Here is a 26,136-nt window from a genome sequence, read left to right on the forward strand (position 1 = left end):
CGCTTTTGTGGACTCTACAAGAATCACTTTACAGTTAGAGCAAAATCATCCATTTGCCCCTCCAACAAGGCCCTTCAGTGACAACAGTGGTGTCAAGACTGATGGCCCATCACTCAAAAACACAGGCAGGACCTCATGGCTGGCCTGGCATTTGTAGATCACCCTGGGAGGTACGGTCAAAATGGTTTGAAGGTGTTTCCCACTAAAGAAAGTGTTTGATGGATGTGGGGCAGAAAAAAAAAAAAAAAAGAGGATTGATTTGTGCGCATCGGCCAAATCCTGCAGGCACAGCGTCTGACACTTGCTGACCTCTGCACTCCAAAGCACCCGAGCACGCTTCAGAAGGAGATCAAAGCTCTGGCAGAAAGACCATCTATTCTCTCCTCCTCCCCTGCTGAAATCCAGCCAAGTGGGGAAGTGTCAGCACTGACAAAGCCAACTTTCAAGAGGAAGTGACAGAGAAAGCTAAATGCCAGCGACGAGGTTTAACCAGGGAAAGTAACAGCGATAACCCCAATGCGAGTTCTTGTGGGCCCTTTCACAGTCACAAGCTTTGTTTCAAGGCTTATTCACAGCAAGTTTTGGGGCAATTTCAACACAAGTTATTGAATGCTTCAGAAATATGTTTTTTGGCCTGCTCATGCTTTAACTTGTTTGCTTTGACGAACTGATAAACTGCAGCCGTTCGCTATGAAGACAGCTAGTCACACCGTAAAAACAAGTGAATGGTACAGGGCGTTGCCTCCAGCAAAGCACAGATTCTCATTCTTTTAAGACAAATCATGGATGTTTTAAGGAAAAATATGTCGTGTCCAAAAAGCCCCAACTTCTGAGGCACACTCACCACGCAGATGTTGCCAAACTTGTCTGCTCCGGCCACGGTGTCATAATCCAGGAGAGTTGCTGTAGTGACCCACCGGGGATAAGTGTCATCAGCAAAGATGATGAGCTGGTTTTCATTCCTTTTGTAACGCACCCAGATGAAACTCTCCTGAACGTCCGAAACAATCACTCTGTGCCCAATGGTTTGGATCCCGCAGATGTAGTTGGCAATGTGCTTTTGAGAGAGAAAGGATAAAACTCTGAGTGCTTCAAAGAGGGAAAGCAGAACCCATTAACTCTACCTTACTCCAACTGAAACACTACTTCCCCCTGTGAACTGTGGCTCACTCCCCATTTCCCATCATTCCCTCCAAAACTACCTCTTCATTTCTGGCATGCTACAGCCCCAATCTAAATACACTGTCAATACAGGGCTTTGCAACCTAACACCCATCACACATCGTTCTCAGCCTGCTGAATATGAGTAACGTCCAGAGAACAAGCACTGCTGGTGAGCCTACGGACTGAGACAGCAGGGATTGCTTCAGTGTCCCTTCGCTACTGTGGACATGAAAGACCCAAGAATGAAAGCTTCAATTTTTCATGTGAGTCATATTTTAGGGGGGGGAAGAAACCAAAACAAAAAGCACCCAACACACACACACACACACACAATGTTCTCCTACGAGTTCCCAGTCTGCCTGTGACCTTGCTGGAGTTCCTTTGTGCAGTAATGAGCAACTGGCAGAGTTTCTGCAGTTTGCATGAAAGAGGGAGGAGCAGGCAATTAAGAATTAGAAAACCATGCTTTGCAATTTCTTTTCCTAAAGTACCAGAGATGCTAAGCAAGAAGGATCATCTACTTCAAGGAGAAAATCCCCTTTTCAAGATTCTGGGAATCTTTGAAGAGGTGCTGTCCCCAGCCTGCTGCTCACTTAACCTTAAGCAACATTTCCAGCAGTTGTTTTGTATCTGGGTAAGACCTCTAACATTTGCAGCAGATGGCCAAAGGCACAGTCTGTGCAGGAGTTTCACAAGCCTGTACATGTTCATTAACAGCCTGCGTTGAGCTGGTACAAAAAGGAACCTGCAAAATCTGAATGGCGATGGGAAAGAGACGTGCTGCCCCTCTGCACCCCAAGCACGCAACAGCCCAGCCCGAGCTGCTCTGAACGCGCACTCCCAGCACACACCAACAAGGCACAGACACAGCTCTGAAGTCCAAGCGCACAGACACACTTGGGCTGGAGTAGCAGCTCAACTCCTTGTTTAACTCCTGCTGCAAAACATCACTCGCTCCAAGTGAACAGCAAGAACAAGCAGCCAGTACCTTATTCTCACACTTCCGAAGCAGTTTCTTCTTGCCCAGGTCATATACACGCAAGAGCTTTCCAACGCCAATTAAGACTCTACCTTGGAATGGAGCAATGGCTGCAGGAACCTCTTCCACAGGGGTCTGGAGAGGGAAAAGGAAGCCTGTGAGACCCCCATTAACAGAGCTAACTTTACACCAGGCTTCAGAACAGATTCAGCTAATGGTTCAGTTGAAGCTTGTAGGCCTGTGCCAAGGCTTTCAATATAAAAGGCTAATCACAATCTTTTTCTACAGGAGGGGGAAAAGGTCGGTCCTCTGTAGGCCTTTCGACAGCAGCACACACCACACGCGGTGCTAACAGAGCTCTGGGTACTGCACAGATGACACACTGCTGGCAGGGCACCTCATCAGAAGCGTAGGACTGCTAAGAACCCCACACTGGGCAGGCAGCAAAAAAGAACCAGGATCTTGTTGCCTCGGTTCTTAGTTTTGATTTATACCCAACAGAAAGACCTTATACTTTGCCTAAATCCATCCAGATTGTCTGTTTTTAAAACAAAGGCGTGAATCTAATTCAGTCACCTGCCACAGACGCTCTGAAGCTGCCACTGAAGAAAGCGTTAAATCTGAACAATTACAGTGTGCCCACAATTGCAGGAACTCAAACAGGGCTGAAAAATCTCCCACCACTAATCAATCCAAAAGGATCAGCCACAGCAGAGAATGGGAACACGCAGAAAGCTTTCAGTTAGTGTTCCTGGCTTGGCTGCACTGGCTAAGAGAAGTTACTTCACATCACCAGCTCTGTCAACTTCCACGTGGGTGTTCAGTGGCACCAGAAAGTGGCCCTGGTCCAGGACAGAACCCACTCACTGCATCAGGACCGTAGGAAGTGAATAAAGCCACAACATTCCTTTCCACGTGCTCATCTGCTCAAATCTCAGCCATGCTGGAAGCACGTGGGAAGGAGAACAGAATTTTGTTTTACCAGAGTTCTGCTGAAACCCTCGCTAAAGCCCCAGAGACCCGTCAAGCAAGTTGGTCACTAGGCGACTAATCATTTCTACTCGCAATCAAAACGGCATCAGAGGAAAGACGAGAGCTCACACCAGCTTCATGTGGACAGCCAAGGACTGAGAGCCTTAGCACCAGGGCTCAAGTGACCCAAGCATGAATTCACTTTGTAAACAAGTGCTCAGAGCAGCCCTCTGAGCTCATATTCCAAAAAGGAAACAGAGCTGTTTCTGTCCCCTCCCTAACGAGGCCATAAAAACCCCTGCTCCTTTTGATTTACCAGTTAGATGGTTAAGACCATAGCTGAGGCAATGGACTGGGACACAGATCTCTCAGGAAATCCGTGTTCAGTTCTTGGCTCTGCAAAAGACATCCCAAATGACTTTGGAGGAGGCAGCTTATATCCTCTGAGGCTGCTTCCAGCGTGTAACATCAGCATGATGATCTTGTTCAGGAATCACTGAACACTGCAGTATCACTACTGCATTCAGGGTGAAGTAACAGCTATTCCGACACTCTGCCTGTGAAGGACTGAGTCACCCAAACAGACCTTTTCATCCCTCTCACCTTGTGCAGAAACTCCAGCTTCTCACCACTATTCACCAGTTTGTATGTGTAGACAAATCCCCCAGCAACCGAGCGTGGGTTCAGAATCAGGTCCTTGGCGACTCCCACGAGCACATACCACTCGTCACCAGTGTTGGAGAACCGGCACACAGCCACGCTGGGGATGACAAGACACGCCAGGAGATCAGCGTGATCATGACACAAACGAACACACAGCACAACTTTTGCACCTAGCCAGGCAGAGATTTGGGAGCCCAACCTTCCAGCTTTGACATTTCATTTTCAGAGGTCATTTTTCCTCCCTGCAGAAATGAAAACCACGAGTTTCTCCATCCTTCCACACTCCCCATAAACGAAAACAAAACGTGCTCTAGCTGTCACATATTCCCCCGAAAGCATTACTTTTGTGCTTTCACAGGTTGGACACTGCCTAGCAAGGCGCAAAGCTCCACTGGAAGCTGTTTTTCAAAGGCTCTTCCAATTTGGACATTGTACATCTAGCTTTCCTCATCTTCCAGTGTTATTTCCTGCCCTAGCTCAAGCAGGTTGGCAATCCTGGACAAAACAGGACAGAGTCAGCCTTTTGGACTAGCATGACCTAACTCCGCTTCACCTGCTGAAGCACACGCTATTCTTCATGGTTATTGTGTTGGTCTTCCCCTCAGGTCTCTGTAACACTTCCTTTCCATTTATGCTCGGTTTATCTGGATGAGAAGGGGAAGTGAGAGAGAGCAGCACATTCTCATTCCTGGCTCTCTTATCTGTCATTTACATCCTTGTGTTGTTCTTTAAACACTGGGGTCCATCAAACACATGTGGAGCATCAGCTCTTAGTGGCACATGCAGACAGATCAGGGTGGGAAGGGAAGGAAAGGCAAGACAAAAAGATTGAAGGATGTGGCAATCACTTCTGGCATTTCAAGCCAGTCTCTTGATAACATGCTGCATCTGGATTTCAACTCCGTAACAGCTGAGCAAAAGAAGGAAAGTAACACAAGACTCATCACAAGCAGAGATTCTTCTTACCTGAAGGCAGCTTCGTTCTGCTCTAGCTGGACCAGATCTAACGTATTTCCCTGGATGGGGTTCATCACCCTGATAACAGAGGCCCACTGTCCATTCCCTGCCTTGGGAGCACCGAAGATGGACTCGGGAAGATTCTCATTCAGAAAGGCTGCAGCCATCTCTGCAGCCAACTCCCTCTCATCTTCACCCGCAGCCTCCACCATTTCCTATGGCACGTTAAAGGACAGGAGAAGAGAACAGCTCAGTGGATTTCCTTTCCAGACATGATGTTCTGCATAGAATACAGCCCCCGCACCTTCCCTTAAGTCCAGGTATTCCACGTACCACCTGTGAAGTCATAAAAGCCACCAAACCCTAAAGCTTCCACTCGTCCCGAGCTGATTGCCAAGGGAGTATCTGCAGCTCAGAGCACAACAGTGTCAGCTCTGCCCTGCCCAAGGGGCAGTTGTCTGGGGAGCTATTTCTCCAAATCAGCAATTCTGAGAAGAAAATAACCCACTGAAATCCAAACATCCTCAGTCACAGAAAACCCAGAGAATGGTCTTACACAAGCAGGATTTTCCTCCAATATGTGGTTCTCAAATCCTGCCATAACAACAGACAAAGAAAGGAGCACTGGGAGGAGTGTGTTCTGCTGAAATGTGTGTTTCGAGGCAGATTCACTCCTTTCAGCCCGTTTTCACACAGGGCACAAGAATTTGCAGGCAACAGCAGCTGGGAACTAGTGAGGCGGGAGCTGCAGAAGTCACCTCTAGGGAACGGATGCATGAACCTGTCCCCACACCAAATACCTCGGCCATTTGCTGCTTCCTCTGTGCCTTGGTGGCCTCAGTGTAAGCATTGTGGTCTGTCTCAATGATGATCAGGTTGTTGCTCTCTGGGTGAATGACAAATTTTCGGGGGGTGTACTGCAACGGGAAGGCAACTTGGTTGAAGACTGCCCCCAGTTTCTCCAGTGCCAAAATCCTGGGGGACAGAGACGTGATGTGTGTTAAACAAGGTCCAAAAGCAACTGTCCAAGAGAACACCACTGGAGTTGAGCTTTACGTCTGTGAAACTGGATAGTGCTGGAGACAAGCAGCACCTTTCTGGGGCCAGACAGCAGAGGAGGGCAAAACTAACATCCTAAACGGAGCCTACACTGGGGGACAGGTGTGCTCTGCAGCACGGGGTCCTTGATTTGCGGGCTGTCACGGTCCCAGGGCGTGCCGAGTGCCTGTGCCTTTTGGACAGGGTTCTGCGGTGCTCAAGCAAGTTTATCCCGAGGGGAACAAAGAGCACACAGAAGAGGGAAAGTACACTTTTAGGGAACACATCATCTGAATCTAAACGTGACAGAGACTTTGACACGTAATTAAATGCTCCTCAGAGGCACTTTAGTTAAAAGAGTATGAAAAATGCAATGCCAAGTCTTTCTTCCTGTGACTTGCCAGCTGAAATGCCAGTTCTTCTGGCATTTGGTGACTAAAAACCACAAGTCTCTCCAGAAAGAATGACTCCTTTAAAAGCAATGAATGCTGTAATATTTCAATGAGGACAGATATGAAAAAAGCGCCTGTTCAAGTGCATAAAGCAGAGGTCCCGTTTTGTGTTCCCCTATTATTTTCATCTATCTTTTTAATATCTAAGCTGAACTTTAAAAAGGCAAATACATCCATCATGCTTCTGATTTCTTACATCATGTGGCTTATTTTTGCAAGTAGCCAATTCAGATCACAAACTATGAGATCCCAATACACAACAGGTTCGTGTTCATTAAAAGCTTCCTTCCACTCTAAGGATCAGAAAATTTAAGGATAACTTAAATGAACGTTTGTTATTTAATAAAGCTGGAAAATACACATAAGAGAAGTGCACCCTCTTTCTTTCTGACAGAGCAGGACTATCCTTGTATTCCATTCATTTTCTGAAATCCATCCAAGTGTTCCTATCAAATCACTATCCATAATCAAATACCCTCAAAAACCTCTTAATTCTTAAGGAAAGTCACTGCAGCTCTTTCCTTCTGAATGTCTAACGAGACTTCACCACCCCTTCCCTCGGCCCAGCATCCTGGCCCAGGAGTACTCGCGTCTGACATCAGTTCTTACCTCAGTGTGTTTGTGGAGATGGCTACGATGCCCTCTGGGCACTGCTCAGATGCAAAACCAGATGCAAACTCCAGCGTCTCATAAGACAGAGGAGTCAGGTGGAAGCGTGACTGATAGGAATAACTGAGCCAGGAACGACTTGACATGGCCAGCACCTAGGAAAGACAGACAACAGATTTATTTATTAGGTCTGGGGATGGAGGCAAGCTCACTTCTTGCAATATGAATGGATGTACAGGGCTGGACTCTTACCCACCAGAACAACTGAATTCTCTACCCAGCTCAGAGCATACCTTCAGAGATACTGCTTGCTTTCAAGAGACAGTTTTATCTGGAAGCTGCGTATGGCACGAAGAGGAACTTTAAAGCACAATCAAGACAATGAATACTGAAACTGAGGTGCAATAAGAACTGTCATCTATAAGATCAACAAATACCTTTTTCCTTTTTAAACAATAATGGGAGGTCTTTTAAAATAAATATTTACTGCTTTGTCACACTCAAACGCTGTAGCACTCTAAGTGAAATGTACTTAAAACAATCAGTTTCAATCAAGTTAAGGGAACCAAAGGAAGCAGATGGACTTCTAAACTCTTGAGCTTTATACATTTGGTTATATCAATTTCAGTGCAACCTTATTTTCTGCCTGAGCAGCAAAAGTTGGAATTACATTGAGACACTCACAGGCTACTCCAAGCCCACCACTGACTGGCCAGAAGCAGTATGTTTTTTCTCCCCATATTGTGAGACAAGGAACCAAGACTGGTCTCAGAGTAGAAAAGCACCTAGCTATTCTACAGGCATTCTCTGCTAGAGGTGCAAAGCACCTCATCTCCAGCTTGGCAGCAGCAAGCTGAAAAGATTCACCCAGCATACCATAATGTTAGAGCTCAGATTGCCAGATCCAGCCCCCTACGCTGACCGGCAATATTTCTCAACTCTGAAGGTGTCATCCAAAAATGAGTCAAGCAGGGGGTGGCTGATCTCCCCAGTGCCACATCAGAGGGGCTGGAAATGGCACTTCTGATGAAACGCATTCTTCCTTCTATGCCAAATCCTGCAAATATTTTCCTTGAACCATGCATGGCAGCTGTCCAGCCCCTGCTGAGCCATTCCCAACAGGCACAGGAGACAACCATCCACTGCATCAAGCAGTCAAGGGGCAATAAGGTTTCTGCACGGGGCTCTTCCCATCCCTGTGCACTCAGGCAAGCAAGATGAGATTTTTTCAGTGTCTCTAAGCCCAAGAATCTGCTCGGAGTTTTCCAGACACAATACAAACACAGCCTATGGGTCAGATGAGTCCTAATTCAAAGAAGGCAGGGCAGCAGTACACATTACTTCCTAAGAAGTAAGGGGAATACCAACAAGAACAAGGCTGTTTGTGAAAGAGCAAGCTGTGAGAGAGGCAGCTCCATACTGAAGTCATTCTACTTCCCACCCTTACCCAGAGGGTCCTGCTGTGCTGCACGGATGCTTCCCCACCCTGCCCACCAATAAGGAAAACAGGGATGCTGTCTCTGGGGACTGGATCTGCAGTCCTCTCAGAGCTCGCCTCACTTACCGCCTCTTGGCCTTGCATTCGGACTCGGAACAGTTTCACAGGCCGTGAGCCAAGGTATCTGGTCCTGGTATCGGACAGATCACCCGTAACAGGATCCAGGACAGTTCGCAGCAGCACACCGTTCTTGACATTAGCAAACCAAAAAGTTACATCAACATTACAGATAAGAAATAACTAGCTACAGCCATTATTCAAAACAGAGCGGCAATTTCTGAAGAATTGGGTGTTTGTTTTCCTAGCTTCTAATACAACTCCCTTCTACAGCCATGCTGTATCTAAATTGGCTCTTAATATTAAAATCCATAGCTCCTGCGGGGCAGAAAGGAATTACTGTGAAACAAACCAACCAACCTCCCCCAAAATAAATAAAAAAGCCAAAAAAACAGAGCGAGAAGTTTGGTACATCACATAAGCCATGAAAAACCTGAGGGCTGATCCCAGATCCTAATCCCTCCTGCTACAAAGCATTTACCCAAAACCTCATGCTGCTTAAAAAGAACTTGCATTCTGACATCAAACTCAAGGCATGTGAAAGAACCTAGACTGCTCAGATTATTTTTACCACATGTTGAATTGTCAAAACAACATTTTTTGGTCAAAGATCAGAGAGTCAGTACTGGATGCAACAAAAAGCTGTGCAACAGCAGAGTTATTAGAGCAGAGCCTGTGATTGTGGGCAGTTACTTCTTTGACACTTTGCCCTACAGGGATTTTCTAAAGAACTGCCCAACAACATTTCACCCAGAATTTTTTTTTTTTTTGAATGTGCCTGCTTTCTGGAAGGGGAAAAGCACAATTTGTCCTACATGAAGTTTGGGACAACATGCTGTCTTTTGACTAGCCTCAAGTCTAGGAATGTATAGGAAAACCTGCACCTCTACTAAGTCACATGGTGAATTCCCCAGTCACAGTTGTTAAGCGTGTTGTAACAAGAAGAGGGAAGAGTCAGGCTCTGTGTTGTTGCGCTGCACAAGGTTAATTTAGCAACGTATCTTTCAAGTGAAGGCGCACCAAGACATGCCTGTCAGAACCAGGCAGGCACCTCTCACCTGCAGTCCGATGTTCAGGTACAGAAAGCCAATGGAGCCTCTCTCCCCCAGCTCGTCCTGCTTCTCTGTGCCACCCATCTCCACGATGCACAGCGACTCGGGCTGCGCAGGAAGCGCCTGCATACTCAATGGCTGTAAGCAATCCTGCGGGAGACAAAAAAAAGAGGTGACCACACCAGTCAGCAAGGCTTGGCATGGCAAGAGGGGATTCAAGCTCCATCTAAGGACCTTAGAGATGTCCTTTTAAATCTCCATAAAGAAGTATTCAGCACAGAAAAGAAGAAAAAAGTCACAACAGACGCTGGCTCTGGGGATTTTGGCAAGCAGGAGTGGTAGCAGCCCTGGGGTTTGGAAAAGACAAACCGGACCCTTCCAAACTGTTCTAGCACAGTTTGCGGTTATTTAGCATGGAGAGACCTGAGCAAAGTTTATGTTACTTCAGTCATCCTTTGAACACTCAGCTGCTGCAGGTAGATGAATAACAATGCTGTTTTGCTGCTGACCTGCTTGCAGAATGAATCTGCTTTTGCTACAGGTAGCAAAAAGGAGACAGGAAAAAAAAGAAAAAGAAATGCTTTCACAGCTCATCAGCTGAACCTCGAGGCACGGGTGAGACTGGACCAAACAAGGAACCTGTCACAGGTTAGGATCAAGGGCCATGCTTCCTCCCAGGTAGCAGAGAGAAGCCATGCAAGCTCTTCCATCCTGGTCATCCACATGAATGTGGAAAGACAGCTTGGACGGAAACAGCCCACCTCTGGAGTACCCTTCTGCACATTTCAAGCCAATGGAAGAGGCAGAAACAGCACGGCTACTCACCGAAGGGTCAAGGGAAATAATTCTGACAGTGTTGTCCACCAGCCCAACAGCAAGGAACCGGGAGCGCTGCTCCCCAGGGGGAACATTGGCCAAGCTCATGCAAACGACATCGGCTGACATCTCCTTTCTCTCCGTGTACTCATTTAGCTGTCCTGACTGAGACAGAAAAATGCAAGAGACTTGTTAAGTAGCCAGTGGGGCAAACCTGCAAACTGTCTCTCTGCACCTTCTCCTCACTTTTTTATTTCTTTAAAGACGGTGCTTTAGATTTTTTTGTATTTTTTAAAGCATTTCTTTACAGCCTTAATTCAGTTAAAACTGGAAGAACCAGAATAGCAATAGGATAAGTACACAATTCCCAGCCTCCGTTATGAACTTTAGAGACATTAAATAGCCATTAAATCATCTCAGACAGACACAGCTCAGATATGCGAGGCTTTGATCTATCCGTTCTAGAAAGATGCTTCACTACAGAATCCTTTTCTGCAGGTCTGATCAAGGATCAATTCCTGTCATGCCCCCATACTCTGCCTTGCTCTTCCAAACTCATTCATAACATTAACACACGTACCGGGTCCATCTCAAAGTAAACCAGTTCTCCTCCAGTCAGTGCTATCACTACTTGTCTCTGGTTCACAGCACATTTTACAATTGTTTTCTTCCCTGGTGTCTTCCATTCATTTACTCTCTTATCTGCTCGGATGTGCCGGATCCCATCTGGATAAACCTGAAGGGAAAAGAACGTCACATCAATTCTGTATTTACCATCCCTTCGCAACTCCCATCCCACTGGTGATTCTGATACAGAAAAAGCCAAAGGAGAGAGTGGCAGACATAAGCAGACATGTCAGAAGCAGCTTTCCATTACCTGTACCAAAGCATCATCACCCAGAAGAGAGCAGGACAAGGTGGGTGTAGTACCCAGGAATCCAGAGTCAGTCACTTCTTCTACAGTCTCTCCAATAGACAGCACCAGTGTGGCATTTACGAAGGACACAATGATATAGGCATCAAATTCATCTGGTCAAGGGAGACAGGGAAAAATCGGTGCTGGTTAAATAAATGCAAGGCTTCCCAACAAAGTTAGCAGTCTGACAGCTGTCTAGCGGTTACTCTTCAGCAGAATTCCTGTGATAATTACATCTGCTGGCAGTATTGTGCAAGTTCGTTCTAGGACACACTGTCCAAAAGCCAGCCACTCCTAGACTCCAAACAATGGAAGATTGAGCCAGGGATCGAATGATGATCCAGATACAGAGTCAATTCACGATAGTCTGGACTCTGGCAAACAAGACTCCTGCCTACTTTTTTCAAAGACAGCACAAGGTCTAGGAGCCTTTAAGACACTTGCCCCACCTCACATGAGGAGCTGAATCCAGATTTAACTCCCCATGAAATCAAACAAAATGCTTTGCTCCAATAAACTGAACACACGGAACCCATCTGCAGAAACCACAGATGCTGCAAACTGGAGGTCGCAGGACCACATGTCTATCTCATATCCACATAACAAAAGGCTGCAGAGAACGATTAGGGTGCGCTGCAGCAGAGGAACTCGGGGTTAGCCTGCTCTACCCTCAGCCAGAAGCCTAGCTAGCTCACATTGACATAGCCACCCGTAGAGTCTCCTGAGATGAGAAACAACTACGTTTTTAAGATAGAGCAAACACTGACCTTTACTTCTACTCGAATAAGTGAAACTATTGCAACTATTATCTCCAGTACTGGCTTCTCCAAAGGGGGAAGTAGAAGAGGTATGCTCATCAAAATAGTCTTTAGAACTCATTTGGAAATAGGGAAACTTTGTGGAAAACAAGGATAGTAGGACTGGGTAAAGGCAATGCCCCGGTTTACCACTGTTTTCATTCTGCAGAAAGTGATAGGCATTAAAGAGAGGGAGAGCAGAGTCTCATTAAAACAGAGTAACAGCAGCAACAGAAACAATGAAGTCTGTTGGGAAATGGAGCCAGGCGCCTCAGCAGAGAAATAAGATTGCCTCAGAGAAGTAACTCAATTTCTGCTGCTCATGTCATGCAAGTGCTATTTCTTAAAAAGGAGAAATTCCCCATTTTAACCCAACTCAACCCAAAGCTCAGGCTTATGCACCACAGCACAAGACAATTATCAGAGGTGAGGGTGTAAGAGAGCTGTCACCGTTTTGGCCTTGAGCAGAGTTTCTCCATAATTTGCAAATGTGAGAGATACGGAGAAGTGGCTAATGACTCTCCAAGTAGAGAAAGAAAACAGAGAACTCTCACTAGGATGAATACAGGATGCCAGCAAATACCATGCAACAGCTTAAAGAAACTAAACCAGGTTAACCGAAACAAACGCTTCAGGAACTGATCCTTATCCACCCCGTTTACAGGAAGGCATTGCCAAACCTGCTGCGTCACGTTTATAACAGAAAGTTCTTACATACAGCTGAAAATATGCAAGTGAAAAAATCCCATCATTTTTCTCTCCAACATCTGGTATACAGACCACAGCTCTGATCAAACTGAAGATCTTTGTATAATTAAAGCAATTCCAACAGTGGTCTGTGGCATAAACTCCACCATTAAGTGGTCACAGCCTATAACCTCCAACATGCTCCTGAACCCCACAAACAGGAGCGGGTCCATGTGTGGAAATGAGAAAACAACTGAACCTGCACACAGAAACCGATTAGTAACGCCAACTATTTAAACACTTGGCTTAACAGGAGAATTTCTCTAACGTTAACAGCAGATGGTTAAGAGTTCAGTAAGATGTACACCACTATACACCGGTTATTTTCTACACTAAATAGCAGCTTCTCCTACAAACTCGCACGATTTTTTCAACATCAAAAGTCTACAAAAATTCCTCAATCACTTTCAACAGAGCTCCCAGCGGTTCGCAGGCTAAACATTTAATTCATAAATATCCTGTAGACAGGATGTTCTAAAAATTCTATTTTGGAGACCATCGTCGCTTTCCAAACTTCTTGAGAGCTGCTGCTTTCCTCCCTGGGGGCTGTCATTCTCATGATAAACCACCATGTCCCAGCTGGAGGCTTAACCATGTGATTTGGAGCAGGACAAAGAACTCCCATTTGAAAGCAAAACAGATTCCCTTAGTCCTACTCTAAATGAAAACTCATTCCTACCTCTTAATACTTTTTACCTCTTTCTTTTCACTGGCTTACAGTTATATTAGAGCATGCCTTTAAGTCTGTGTCAATAGTAGCGACAAGTGCATTTTTGCTTGAAGTCCAGTAGTGTTGCTTAATGCCTCTCTGCTGGAACTTTTGAAATAAAGGGTTTGAATTACCAGAATGAAGTCAGTGAATAAGACTCATTCACCTAGAGTCAAACAATACAATTTTGGTTTAGAAAATATAGCAGCCTAGCTGAAATTAAGAGGACTAAATCCCTGAGGCACGCTGAGAAGTATTCTCAGAAAAAGAAGAGGTCTATAGATTTTAATATGAAAAGATATCTACTCAGCTCTGCACAATCCCAAGCATAACATCAGGCTGCCCAGAGTTTTGAACAGACATTATTTTGTATGCAGACGCAAGACTTTAGAGATACTTATTACTGTTCTAATTACTCCAGTTAGCTCCTTTCAGCGAGTAATAGAGACATTTTAATGACTCTGAAGAACCACAGCTGGACTCACTCTCCTGTGCTTTCATTACAAGTTTTCTGCAGCTTCATGCACACATCACTACCAGTTATGAAAACACTACATTTCAGCCCATGAACTCTATACTACTGTCCTTTTTGTTATTTGTCACAGATTCAGTTTGAGTTAGTCCATGAGAATTCCATTCCTATACGTCAGTCCACGTCTGAGACTTTTTTTTCCACACTCTGCAGCATCTGAATTTGCACCGATACAAATGCAGCCACCACTAGCTCAGAGGCGTTCAGTGAACAAACTGATGAGTAGCGACAAAATTCAGAATTATTCTCACTTAAACGGTACTGATGGGATGACAGGACATTTCCCTGGGCTTCTGTTTACTACTGCATGGAGACTCCACAGCTGTGACTCACTGCACATTGCTCTTCATGCAAGAGTGCCGGGTAGGGAATGCAGACTCATTTCTATCTCCACAGCAAAGCACAGAGCCATCTAGCTCCCCAGACCTCGATATTTAACTGCAAGAGAGGGTTTGGTCCAAATCCCATCCACTCCTGTCTGATGGGCAGACACGTCCCATAACCACAGGGCATTCCCATGCCAGCAATACCTACAAGTGCTTCAAGCACACTCCATTTTCTCTTGGAGGTCTGTACAAAGCAGCTGGGAGCCGATCCTCAGCCTAGAAGGGAGCTGAAAACACCCCTGAAACGCACACCTCTGATTTCAGCAAGAACTGACCGTTCTGCAGACGCACAGTCGATTATTTTGTTCCCCAAAGACTGTAGGATGGGAGTTGCCTTCTACTCCTCAGCTACTGAACTACAAAGGCAACAATCTCCAACTACACAACAGCTTCTGGAATTCATTTACTGAAAAGCTTAGCACAAAAGTAGCCCCATGATTTTGGGATTCTCTGCGGTTAACCTGTGGGACAGTACAGTAGCCCCTAGCAGTAGGTACACACCTGTGGTGATCAGCACCTCCACCACCAGTCACCTGTGGAAGAAAAAAAGAGGCTTGGTATTGGTAGTGTGTATCACCACGTACCAGCCAAGGTTAGTATTTGCTTTGAAAGCCGCAAACCTGTACATGTCTTACAGAGGCCTTGCAGCACACGCACACTGGGGCATCAAGGCAGAGCCAGGCGGCCCGACACTGCAAACTGAACACTCAAAAAAACCCAGCACTTGGGCAGTTTCAAGATTAGATACATGTTTGAAAAGGTTCTGCAGTCTTCCTGACTAAAACCCACTAAAACCATTTCTGAATTCAAAGAGTGGTAACTTGGGGATCAGTTTCATACAAGGTTTAACTGTATTCAAAAAGTAACACGGTTCACAATAGCTACAGATTCCAGCCTTTCTGAAATAGAGATCTTCACGCTGGAACCTGGAGAATTTGGAAGGAGGAAAAAAAGAGGCAGTGAGACTGGTCTGTTTCATGTAGGTTAGGTCCTCCATCTCCTGAAAAGTCAAAGTCACCCTCTGGAACCCCAAGAAAAAAGGTTTTAAAACTGTAAGGTGATGTCAGAAGCTTCCACCTCTCAGAGGGAGTAAGTGTTACTGACTCCTTTTCCAGAATGCAGGGGCAAAGGTTCATCTCTAACAAACTGGAATGCCTCTTTAAAGAAAAGCACATATTTTTGATATGAACTGTAGAAATAGTTTCCTTCTGACCCTTTCATTTCTGGGGAACAGGAAGGCACTTCTTTCTCAAAGCTCCTTCCGTGCTGCTTAGGCAGTACATGAGTCTCAGAACACAGGCACAGGAATTGATGGCAGGTCTCAGATGGCAAGGCAAATCCCACAGCAAGGTTTGAAATTCCCACAGGGTTACTGGCTCCCTGGAAGACACACTACTCTGCTTAAAAACAAGATACCACGTCACCACAGCAGGCTAAGGTCTCTACTGCAACTATCTGGCATTTCTATGTCCAGTGCATAAACCCACAGTAAGTCTTTGCGAGATTTATACAAAGCGCTGCCTCAGAAATAATCACTGACACTGTCCATACCCAGAACAGATTCATTTCAGGATTTTTACATGTTTCTGAGGAACCCTGTCTGATGTCATCCTGAAGAAAAAGGCAGGACATTTCCTCTTTACTTTAGCAAGGCAAACCCACTATTTCGCATCAGGGGAAAAAAAACCAACAAACCCAAGCCCACAATCCAGTATATTCTGCCAACTTCAAATCTTGACCTTCCTGGAATCAGCAGCATCCTATATACTGCTGGGTTTTTGAATAGGAGTGCGTCCTAGCCCAAACAGACTGTTTTCTTTGCAGATATGCATAGAGGGAAGTAATAAAATATAGACACTGTTGCTGACTTATCTGCTTTGTTCAGTAATTTGTACCCCACTCTCTCACAAAGAGCTGATTACTGTAGTTGTCAACACGCATATAAAGAATAGTGAGTATGCTCCAACAAAAGGCATAATCGTTGCCTGCTGATGTTGGAGCAAGAACTTACAGGAAGCGGGTAAGGATGAGAAGTTCAGCAGCTTCAGGCTGCAAACGTACAGCTGATGCAGCATACTGGGTGATGGATGCAGCTGCAGGCAGGTGCTGCTTTGACAAAGGGAAACGTGACAATTCTAGGGGACCAAAGGGTGGCTAAGTACGAACAGGTGGCTGCCAATTCAATACCTAACTTTTGGGGACAGCACACAACCATCATGCAGCACCTCTCCTATCTCCTTGGACAGAAAAAGAAAAAAACCAACAAACAAAATACATCAAAACATATTATCACTTCCCTGTGCTTTAGGAAAATACTGCATACCTTCAACATGTCTCCTCACAGTCCATACAGCATTGGGGTTACCAGGCAGCTCTGAGACGGCCATTTCAGATACCTAAGAGTAAACAGGAAGAAGGTTCTTTTGCAAACAGATGTTTAGACTTAGTACAGCAAGTCACCAAACCATCAGCAGTTTTTAATGCTTTCCCGTAACTCGGCAGGAAAGCTAGTAATTCCCAATCTTGATGCTCTCTAGCCCGATGTGCTACAGAGTAGACTGCCTTCAGCAATGATATGGCAACAGCAGAGCTCTGGATGATTAGCTTTAAAACAAGGTCACCAGCCCCCAGAAAAGAGAACAGCAGCAGCTGGCAGAGACACGGGCAATGTTCCAACTCAACACACTCAAGTATTAGAAGAGACAAAATGCAGGTGGTTGGAGTCAACTAACAAAAAGTGTTTGAGACAGTAAGAGTAAACGGCACAACCCTTCTATTTCCAAGAAGTAAGCCTGAGAAAGTCGCTCTCCTGACTACGGCAAGAGGAGAATCCCTTCATTTCAGCACACCTTAGTTCAAGGATTGTCTCCCACTGTCCCTGCCTCTCAAGCTGTTTTTCTACAGCGCTGGAAGTCTTACCTCAAGTCCATGTCTCAGAACCCTCAGAGACGACCGGGGCCCCCGACCACAAGCCACATACAACTGGGGAGTGTCTTCATTGGCCAAATCCGCTATCTGCATGGAGAAACAGCATCAAACAATACCCACAGGAACAGAAAATAAAACTAAGCTATATATGCCATGCTACTGCTTTAAGAATGTTTTTTTTCCAAACACTGAAAACAGTGAAGAGTCATGAAATAATGTCAAGTTTTAACCAAACTCTCTGCAGAGCAGAGAGCTGGTCTGATGGTCAACAGAGGAGCAGCACAGGTCTGCTGGCTGACACCCTGCGTCCAGATACATATTTATCACCACAGGAATCGAAGGCTGCCAGGCTGGGTACCAGTCTTAGGCAGCTGAGAATTTAGCAGACTTGCTTTTCTATCAGCATTTAGTAGAGAGCAGTATTTCTGGAAACCTTTGGATAATGTAGCTTTGGTGACTCTGCTTACACACAAATGCTCCGCAGAAAGGCAAAGAAAAAATGACACACCTATGATCAATTTCTCTGTAAATGAGAAAGACTTATGTGGTGAATGGGAGCTTGCTGATGGCCACATACCTGACAACACAGAATAGGAGACAAACTGTCCAACTCATCCACCAGCACCAGGTTCTTGAGAGGTCGTGGCTGAAAAAAGAACGTATCTCCTTCCTCAAGAGGCATGGCAGAAGAAAACTCTGGCTCCTCATCATCGTCACCCAGGTGAGCTATCTGGTACAGGTAACTTGAGAGAGAAAGCAAGAGCAACAGCACGTTCAGTGGAAAGCTCATGTAGCCTTCTCCAAGTAAGGTGTAGCCAGATATTCAGGCAGCAGGGAGGAGAGAAGTCCTTCCCTACATTATAGACCTATTAAAATTTAGCCTTAAGGATTGTCTTCCTGCTGACAAAATGTTTAAAGGGAATCAGAGGCTTGCAAAACCAAACCAAACCACCGCAAAAAAAAGAGCCCAAACCCACAACCTCCCCCCTCCAAACCTTCTCATTCGTAGCTGTCACTGGCAAGGTATCTCAGAGTTTCAGTGTTTTCTCTGTTTACCCTTGAGCCTTTCGGATATTCTTGTGTTAGAGCCAAAGCATCAGCTGACAGCCGAGGCCAAGAGCAAGGGCAATGGCTAAGACCGCAACTGCACACTTTCTATTTTATTGGAATACTCAGATCTCACTATTTTTTAACCGCATTCCCTATTCATTTTATGAGCCTAAATACCACAACAGTCAAGTTAAACTTCAGAGGAAAATAGATAAGACCAGAAAGATTAGACTGATTAACTTCCTGGTTTTAATAAAGCTCAAATGAATATGGCTTCCTCAGAAGCTTGGATTATACAATCCAGATTCACTCTAGTAATCTGGCTGGAGCTCCCTCAGGTGGCTGACTGCAGATGTAGTCAGAAAAAAAGTATTAATCTCCATCCTTGTGAATCCCGCGCTTAGACGCTGCTAAACCATCTTCAAAGGTGTGCAAAGTCGTCTTGAAGCCTTCAGAATATTCTAGAACCCCAAACATGAATTGAGAAAGCCCTCAAGTATATATCTATTAAAGAAAGGACCACAGTTACTGATAACAAACCCTATCTACTTCTGAATGGGCCGTAACACACAATGAAAACCAATCAAACTAATTAAAAGGTAATTCATCTGGACACATGATGGACTCTATAGGAAGTGCAAGCACTCAACTCTTCCAAAACCTACTGCAACAGCATGCAATCTTTTGTTCTCTGCACTATAATATCTAATCTGGGTTCAAACAACAAGAACATTACCTTATTCACTCAGAGTCTAAACCAATTGTTCTGCTCAAGCCACGTGAACAAACAGAGGCGTTGTCTTTATGTTAAGTTCAAGGGTCAGTTTGCAGTCCTGAACAGAAACAGTCTGTTTCAGGGCAAAAACGCTGACATAAAACTGTTTACTCACTGGTTTCCAAATTCAGATGCCACAAAGAGAAACCCCGTCTTCAGCACACACATGGCGGCAGCGACAGGAACAGTGTCAAAGTACTTCAGTCGAATCTCTGTTACCTGAAAGCAGAGGAAGACGTGACTATACTAGCAAAGGACTAGAGCTCTACATGTGTGATTTAATAATAAAAAAAAAAAAAAAAAGAAAGAAAAGCTGCCAAGAACGGAAGCAAGAGAACAGGCCAGGCATAACCACATCAGTAGTGTGGGGCAGCAGGTTATAAATCACAAAATCCAGCAGGCTATTTCAAACACACAAGTCAGACTGCCTGTTTTATTCTAAGACTTTCCGGCTTTGGTAACACTGAGTCAGTTTGGAAAAAGCCAGCTGCAAAAATAGCAAGCTGTCTAAAAAGAAAGAAGAAATTTGCTTCACTGAACACCAGCCACTCCCCAACATGTGAAAAATTAACTGTTCTGAGCAAATTTCAACATTTGATATAGTCATAACCTTGGTGAAACATCCAAGAACAATCTTAAGCCACTTAAAGATGCTACACAATCATCCTTTGTACCAAGTTTGACATGTTTAGATGAAGGAGGACCTAACATCCAACATTTATTCAAAAAATGCAACTGATTCACTGCAGCAGAGATATTTTCATTGCAAAATACTAGGACAAGCAGCAGCAAGCCAGTTCAAACTTGTTATTTCAACTCACAGACCAGCTGTACCAAGCTAGCCACCTCATTTTGCAAAAAACATTGATTGTAGCGTGTAAATATTCAATTAAGAGATGAAACAAGAGAGCACCTACTGTGATCAAGAGAAACTAAGTTCCCCAGAATTAGTTTCTGGAAAACCCTCTAGCAGGTTCACGGACCACACTTCATATCTTTTGAAGAAAGGACTGCCTGCAGAATACCTAAAATATGCCCAAGTCGACTCTGCAGCGTAAGTCTCACAGGTTTTCGCAAACCTCGTGCTGCATCTCTATGAGTAAACACCAGTTACAACTGTGGGTATAACTGTATTACAAATCATGCAGAAGACAGCCCATCACACAGCTAAACCTAGAGAATCAGGCAAAATAACTGAGAACTCTTCTCAACAACTGCTTTTGTTGTTCTTCACGTGACACTTACCATGTCTTCATCAGTCTCCAGAGTAATTTTGAAGATGTCTCCCTGCTCTGTCTGGGCCAGGAAGAAGAACATGGACTTGGTCTTGTGTGTAGCAGAGCAGACAAAAATCATACCTCTCTCTGGGTCATCCAAATCATTCTGTCAAGAAAGCAAGCAGAAGTCATTGGTGGGAAAGAATTACTCAGCAAGTGCAGATGTGATTTCACTGCCTGAGGTATTTCCATTTCATACGTGCCTTAAGAGCTGCTAGTACGTGAGGAAGCTTTCACCACAAAGCACATCCCCTCCATTACACCCATCGTTACCCTCAGCACATCTCTGCCCCAGACGGAATTACATTTCTAAGACATCGTGCCTAAGCATCCCCCCTCCTATCTTTTTGCCCTCCTCCCTGGAAAACTCTCTCACCTATGAAAGCCAGACCCAGAGGAAAGGGCTGCAATCCACATACGGCTGGTTTTGAGCACCTGAACCTTGGCAGGTGTTCAAAGCACTGTCAAATCACACAACAATTTGCAGCAGCAAAGGAAGAGGAAGCAACCTTAGATGTAACAGAGCGGCTGTCGAATTCACTTGCATACAGGATGTCAACCACGACTCACCATCTCGAGCAATCCTATCTTACACTGACAGCTCTGTCACCGTGGTGCCCGATCAGAGTTTTTGGAGGATCTCCAGCATAAATCTCAGAGAAGAGACATGAACCAAACTCATCACTTCAGGCTACACCCACCCCTGTCTTCCCTCACAATACTACATGCAGCCAGGAAGGTGGATGATAAGGCAACAGACTTTTAACTGATTTTTTTCCTTATTGTAAAACCTTTAACCTCAAAAGGCAAATACCAAGCATTTGTTTAGCACGGACAAAGATAATCTTAAAAAAAAAAAAAAAAAAAAAGGGTAGAAATCCCAAAATTCTCACCCGTCTCCTGGGAATTGGGCATCTGATATCAGGCTGGTCACCAAAGTTTTTGTAAGTAATATAGTTTTCAGAACAGATCAGCACCCCGCTAGGCCCATCAGAACCACCAGGAACTGAAACACAAAAAAGAAAATTATGAGAAAAGCCCTTAGCACAGATCTGACTGGCTGCCTGCAGAACATTTATTTTGGTTTTCTTTAAAGCAACACAGTTTCCAGCGCTATCAGCCTACACAAAAGAAAGAGCACAGCTGCCTGTGTCAGCATGAGAAAAGGGCAGATGGAACTAGGGGACCGGGAAGGAGAAAAAGGAAGGATGCAGCTTCAGACAAATTGCTTGTATTTTATCCTTCCTGGCTTATTCTTGTCTAGAAAGCCATGACATGCCCAAAATACCACACTAGCAACCCGTCAGTTAAACAGAACCCTTGGGTTACTGGCATGTTTGCTTGCTGTCAAAAAAATCTACCAGATGGTTTTCTGACATACCTTTCATTTTCAGAGTATGGGGGTTTTTTTAAATGCTTCTATTGAGATTCCAACATAACAAAAGATATCATCAAAAAAGCAGCTGCGGTCAGATCCACCCAATATTTGGTGTCTGACAGCTGCCTACGGAAGATGCAACAAGCAGCACACAAGGATGCTGTCCTAGCTTAACTTCCTTTGTGCTCGGAAAGGAATCTGCAGCAGTTCAGCTGTTTCCCAGGTCAAAGGTGTTGGGTTGGCTTTGCATCCAATTCTGGTAAGTGGGTTTTTAAGTCCATGGATTCATCTACTGCCTTTTGAATGCAGATTAGCTGCTGGAATCCCGTGCAAGAGAGTACAACAGCACCTATGCATTACCTAAAAATACAGGCTTTTGCATCTGCTACCAGCTAATTTCAGTTAGTATCTCCTAGCTTTGGAACCCAGAGAATATCCAGAACACATCTAAAAGGAGAGATATGAGGAGCACTTTCAAACCGCAGCTGCGTCTATGAATTCTTGCACATTTCCATGTGTGAACCACCACTCATTGATTGACTCCAAGGTCAGTTAATTTACACTAATGGCTCAGACTACCATTAAAACAACTCCTAAGATGTAAAGCTTATTGATTCTGTTTCCCTGGGGAATGGGAACTAAGTAGATCCATGGGAAAATGACTTAGCGGCCAGGTGGACAGTACCTGTTATAAGGAAGTTGCCGTGCTCTTCCAAGGGCTCGCTGTATTTCCTGACAACATGGTTCAAACCCAAGTCCAGTTCATAAAATGTCAAGGTCTGTTGTGTGTTGGCTGCTGCTTCTCCTGTTGGATCATTGTCCGCTTCCTAAAACACAACACACGAAGGTGACTTTCAAGAAAGGTATTAAAGGAGCAAAGCTGACGCATGGAGAAACAGTACTGAATAACTTTAGAAGGAAATCTGAAAGAATACTTGCTGGAAGATGCACAAAAAAAGGGTTCAGAGGAAGAAAATATGCATGTTTGCAGTTGAAAAGCAGTATTTTAGGAGGAATCACCACAACAGAAGAGACCTGCCTATTCTGACTGAAGACAAAAAGCAAGTAAGCTCGCAACACACGACAATGTCTCCAACAGCAAAAGCAGCCAACATTCCTCAGCTCCACAGACAAATTAAGAACAGAAGAGGAACGACAAAGGTCAAAAGACAGCAAAGGAAGATCAAGTTCTTCTCACCTCATAATCCATTTCCAGACAAGCAAACATTGGGTTTTCAAATCCCACATCAACTCCCACCACGTGGTAGACCAAGGTATTGGCCTTGTGGGCTTCCAGCGGGGAGGAGATGGTGAGACGAGCAGCAGCATCTCTGTTCAAGATATACACCAGCTTCTGTTTTTCAATAGCACCTGCAAGGAAAGGACAACAGCACGTGAAGCACATCGCCCAACGATCAAATCTGATCATACCTGCAGTCCAATATCGATATATAACTCAGCAAGAGAATGTCAGCGTTATTTCAGCTGAAGTTCACCCTTGGTATGTATCCCTGTGCCACCAATTAACGTTGCATGTCTCATTTTAAATGTTTCAGGCTACAAGCACGAATGAGAACTCCAGCTCTTTAAAGCTAAAGACTGAACCTTTGAGCTACACTCATCTAGCCCAATATTCAATCTACAATGGCTACAGGCAGATCTACTCAGTCATTCCACCAGATGAGAGATGACAGACCGCAGAGAAGGAAAAACAAACTGAAAGAAGCAGCCAGATGTTCCACCATTTAAAGCCATTTGGAAAGATGACCTTTCCTCAGAAATATTTTAACTGAAAAAATGTATTCTCGCCTGGTACACAGCACCCACAACATAACAAACACCCGCCACTCTTAAGTATCAACGTGAATGGCACAACTGTGACTGTGCTGCCTTCTCATCCATGAAAACAAGACTTGTTAGAAACAAAACAATATTATTTATTGTTATTCCCGCTATCAAGAGGCACTGTTAAACTACCTATCACTGCAAGTCCCCGCTCTCAGCATGCAGGAAAGCAGCATCACACAAAGCTGGCTCTGGAAAGCTGAGAAAGTTTACGTATCAAGTCACTAAGGCACCTCACTGTAAATGTTATAAAAACATCACCCAAGACTTGTTCTACCTGTGCAGCCTGATCAGAAATGCATCTAGGTGTCTCCACAACAGATCTCAGAGAAGAGACATGAATTCATAACATCATTTCAGGCTCTGGGAGCTGACCCATTACGCTGCACGCTGATGCCTGCAATCCCAACTTCTCTCCCAGACATCTCACTTCAGGGCTGTCTGCGCACCGCTAACCAAGCTGGCCTCTTTCCAAATCTGTTTTGGCCCAGCGTTAGAATTAATTTGTGTAATTCTATCAGCATCAAGGAACGATTCTGAATGCCTGCATTCTCCTTGACACATCTCATAGCCTGACAAACTGCCTGAGAAGAAACACTTCCAATTATACCTGGCAGAAACTCACTCCAAAACAAAAATCCGCAAGACAGGAGAAAGAAAAAAAATTAAGGAGAAAATAAGCCAACAGACTGACTTACTGATCATGACGGCACGGCCCTTTGGGTCTACCGCCAAGTACTGGCCTGGAACAATTCTGCGACATCCACTCTTGCCAAAGGTTTCCTGATGAATCTTCTCAAACACGTTCTTTGAGGGCTGGTACTCCAGAATAACAATGCGTCCCGAATCGCTGCCCACGACGATATAGTCTTTGGTCCCACCTGTCAGCCTAAAGGCCATGAGGGACCGAATGACTCCGAACACTTCCACCGTCAGCAGGGTGTGAACCTTCCCTGTGTTGGGATCAGGCCGGAGCAACTCCAGGATCTTGCCCCGGGAAACAACAATTTCTTGTTGTTTGGTTCCTTAAAGAACCCAAAACATGAAGAAGAGTTAGTGACAACAGAGCAGAACGTGCAATTTCAAGAAGCACTATAAGAAAGAAGATAAAACTTCATCACTACTAACTGCCGATCGTAATTACTATGGAAGAATTCAAAGCAAATTATTCACCACATGAGGTGCCACTATTGTTTGAGCATCTTTGAACAGACCAGGAAAGCAGATAAAATACTGAATTAAATCTATAGATAATCAAGCCAAACATTTCTTAATCTTTCCACAAGTTACAACAGCTCAAGTAATACACTCAAGAGCAAACGATAACATATCAGCAAAAAAACCCGCTACACTGAAGCGGACTAGCTTCAGCAACCCAAGCAAGCAAAAAACTAACAACTTTTTCCCTCTACTACCCAAAAGAGCTCAAGCCAAGATGCACAAAGGGAGGAGATTACCTGAGAAATTGCCGTGGATAGCATAGCTAATGCCGGTGGCACGCTGCAACGTCAGGTTGTAGAGAAACATGTTGGCAACGGGTTTGCTTCACCTTATCGCGGCTCCAGCAAGTCTGCAACAAGCAGAACAAAACCACATACTTTGTAGAAACAAAGCCTTCCATAAGGCACAGAGAGAGAATCGCTGCCCTCGTTTGCCTGTACGTATCGCTTCACGTTAGAAGACTGACCGCCGCGCAGCTAAAGCTATTTGTTATTTAGCAACACAGCGAGGCAAAAGGCTCCCCCCAAAATAACCAGGCTGCCGACCATCAGCTGAGCTCCTTGCTGCCGCATGACTGATCAGGACACCCAGCTAATTACTTTTACAGTTTTAATCGTTCAGAAACCAAACAGAGTTAGGGAATCCCTCTAGAGGTGCCCTTCGCCGTTACACCTCGCTGGTCTCGCCGCTTCATTTAACACAAGCCAAGCTACCCACAACTGCTCACAGCCAGCGCCTGGCTCGATTCCTTCCCCCGGGGCTAAGGCGGGAGGGAACCCCAGCTGCACACAGGCCGCCGCAGGCCACAGCCCAGGGGAACGGGCCCTCAGCCACCCCGAGCCTTGCCGGAGTCCTCGCAGGGCCCGTAGCCCAGCACCAGCCCGAGCTCCCAAAGCCCTGCGGGGAGCAGGTCCGCAGGCTCCGGGAACCGGCCACAGATCGACGCCCGGCCCGGCCGCCCCTCACAGGCCAGGCCCCGAGGGGCCCGCGGCCGCTTCCCCCCCCCCCCCCCCCCCCCCTCCCCCGCCAAAATGGCGGGCCGTACCGCGCCTCCCCAGCCGAGGGACCGCCACCGGGCGGGCGCGGCGCGGCGGGGCCGCCCTTACCGTGCGGATGGAGGCGGATGGCGGCGGATGCTGCTCCTGCCTTAGGCGGGCTCGGCGCCGGCCCGCTCCGCCATGAGTCCCGCGCCTGCGCTCTGCCCTCCCACGCCTCCTCGCAGGGGCTTTCTCCGAGGCCCGGCGCGCGCGAGCCGCTCGTGGAGAGAGCGGGCTGCCCACAGCAGCGCCTGAATAATCACAGAGCGATAGCAGCCGCT

General features: G+C 45.6%; 1 protein-coding gene and 1 non-coding gene across 2 annotated transcripts in view; both read right to left on the reverse strand.

Annotated features, from left to right (window-relative positions):
• The window catches only part of SF3B3 (splicing factor 3b subunit 3), a 29,262-nt gene extending 3,198 nt beyond the window's left edge, over positions 1–26,064 (reverse strand). Inside the window, exons 1-22 of the mRNA XM_075765791.1 lie at positions 25,925–26,064; positions 25,055–25,167; positions 24,296–24,622; positions 22,951–23,123; positions 22,438–22,579; positions 21,268–21,380; positions 20,343–20,480; positions 19,213–19,316; positions 17,850–18,015; positions 17,264–17,359; positions 16,668–16,740; positions 11,135–11,286; positions 10,838–10,993; positions 10,267–10,422; positions 9,448–9,591; positions 8,399–8,521; positions 6,835–6,989; positions 5,536–5,710; positions 4,745–4,950; positions 3,719–3,875; positions 2,153–2,278; positions 845–1,057 (exon numbers count right to left, since the gene is read on the reverse strand). Of these exons, the coding sequence (XP_075621906.1) occupies positions 845–1,057; positions 2,153–2,278; positions 3,719–3,875; positions 4,745–4,950; positions 5,536–5,710; positions 6,835–6,989; positions 8,399–8,521; positions 9,448–9,591; positions 10,267–10,422; positions 10,838–10,993; positions 11,135–11,286; positions 16,668–16,740; positions 17,264–17,359; positions 17,850–18,015; positions 19,213–19,316; positions 20,343–20,480; positions 21,268–21,380; positions 22,438–22,579; positions 22,951–23,123; positions 24,296–24,622; positions 25,055–25,124 (3,165 nt within the window). The 5' untranslated portion in view covers positions 25,125–25,167; positions 25,925–26,064. The remainder of the gene's footprint in view (positions 1–844; positions 1,058–2,152; positions 2,279–3,718; positions 3,876–4,744; positions 4,951–5,535; positions 5,711–6,834; positions 6,990–8,398; positions 8,522–9,447; positions 9,592–10,266; positions 10,423–10,837; positions 10,994–11,134; positions 11,287–16,667; positions 16,741–17,263; positions 17,360–17,849; positions 18,016–19,212; positions 19,317–20,342; positions 20,481–21,267; positions 21,381–22,437; positions 22,580–22,950; positions 23,124–24,295; positions 24,623–25,054; positions 25,168–25,924) is intronic.
• LOC142603777 (small nucleolar RNA SNORD111) lies at positions 23,880–23,961 on the reverse strand. The gene has a single exon (XR_012837674.1). It is a non-coding gene; the product is annotated as a small nucleolar RNA SNORD111 (small nucleolar RNA).
• Positions 26,065–26,136: the final 72 nt, after the last annotated feature.

The sequence above is a fragment of the Balearica regulorum genome, chromosome 13 (genome assembly GCF_011004875.1).
Source record: "Balearica regulorum gibbericeps isolate bBalReg1 chromosome 13, bBalReg1.pri, whole genome shotgun sequence".
Lineage (NCBI taxonomy): Eukaryota > Metazoa > Chordata > Aves > Gruiformes > Gruidae > Balearica > Balearica regulorum.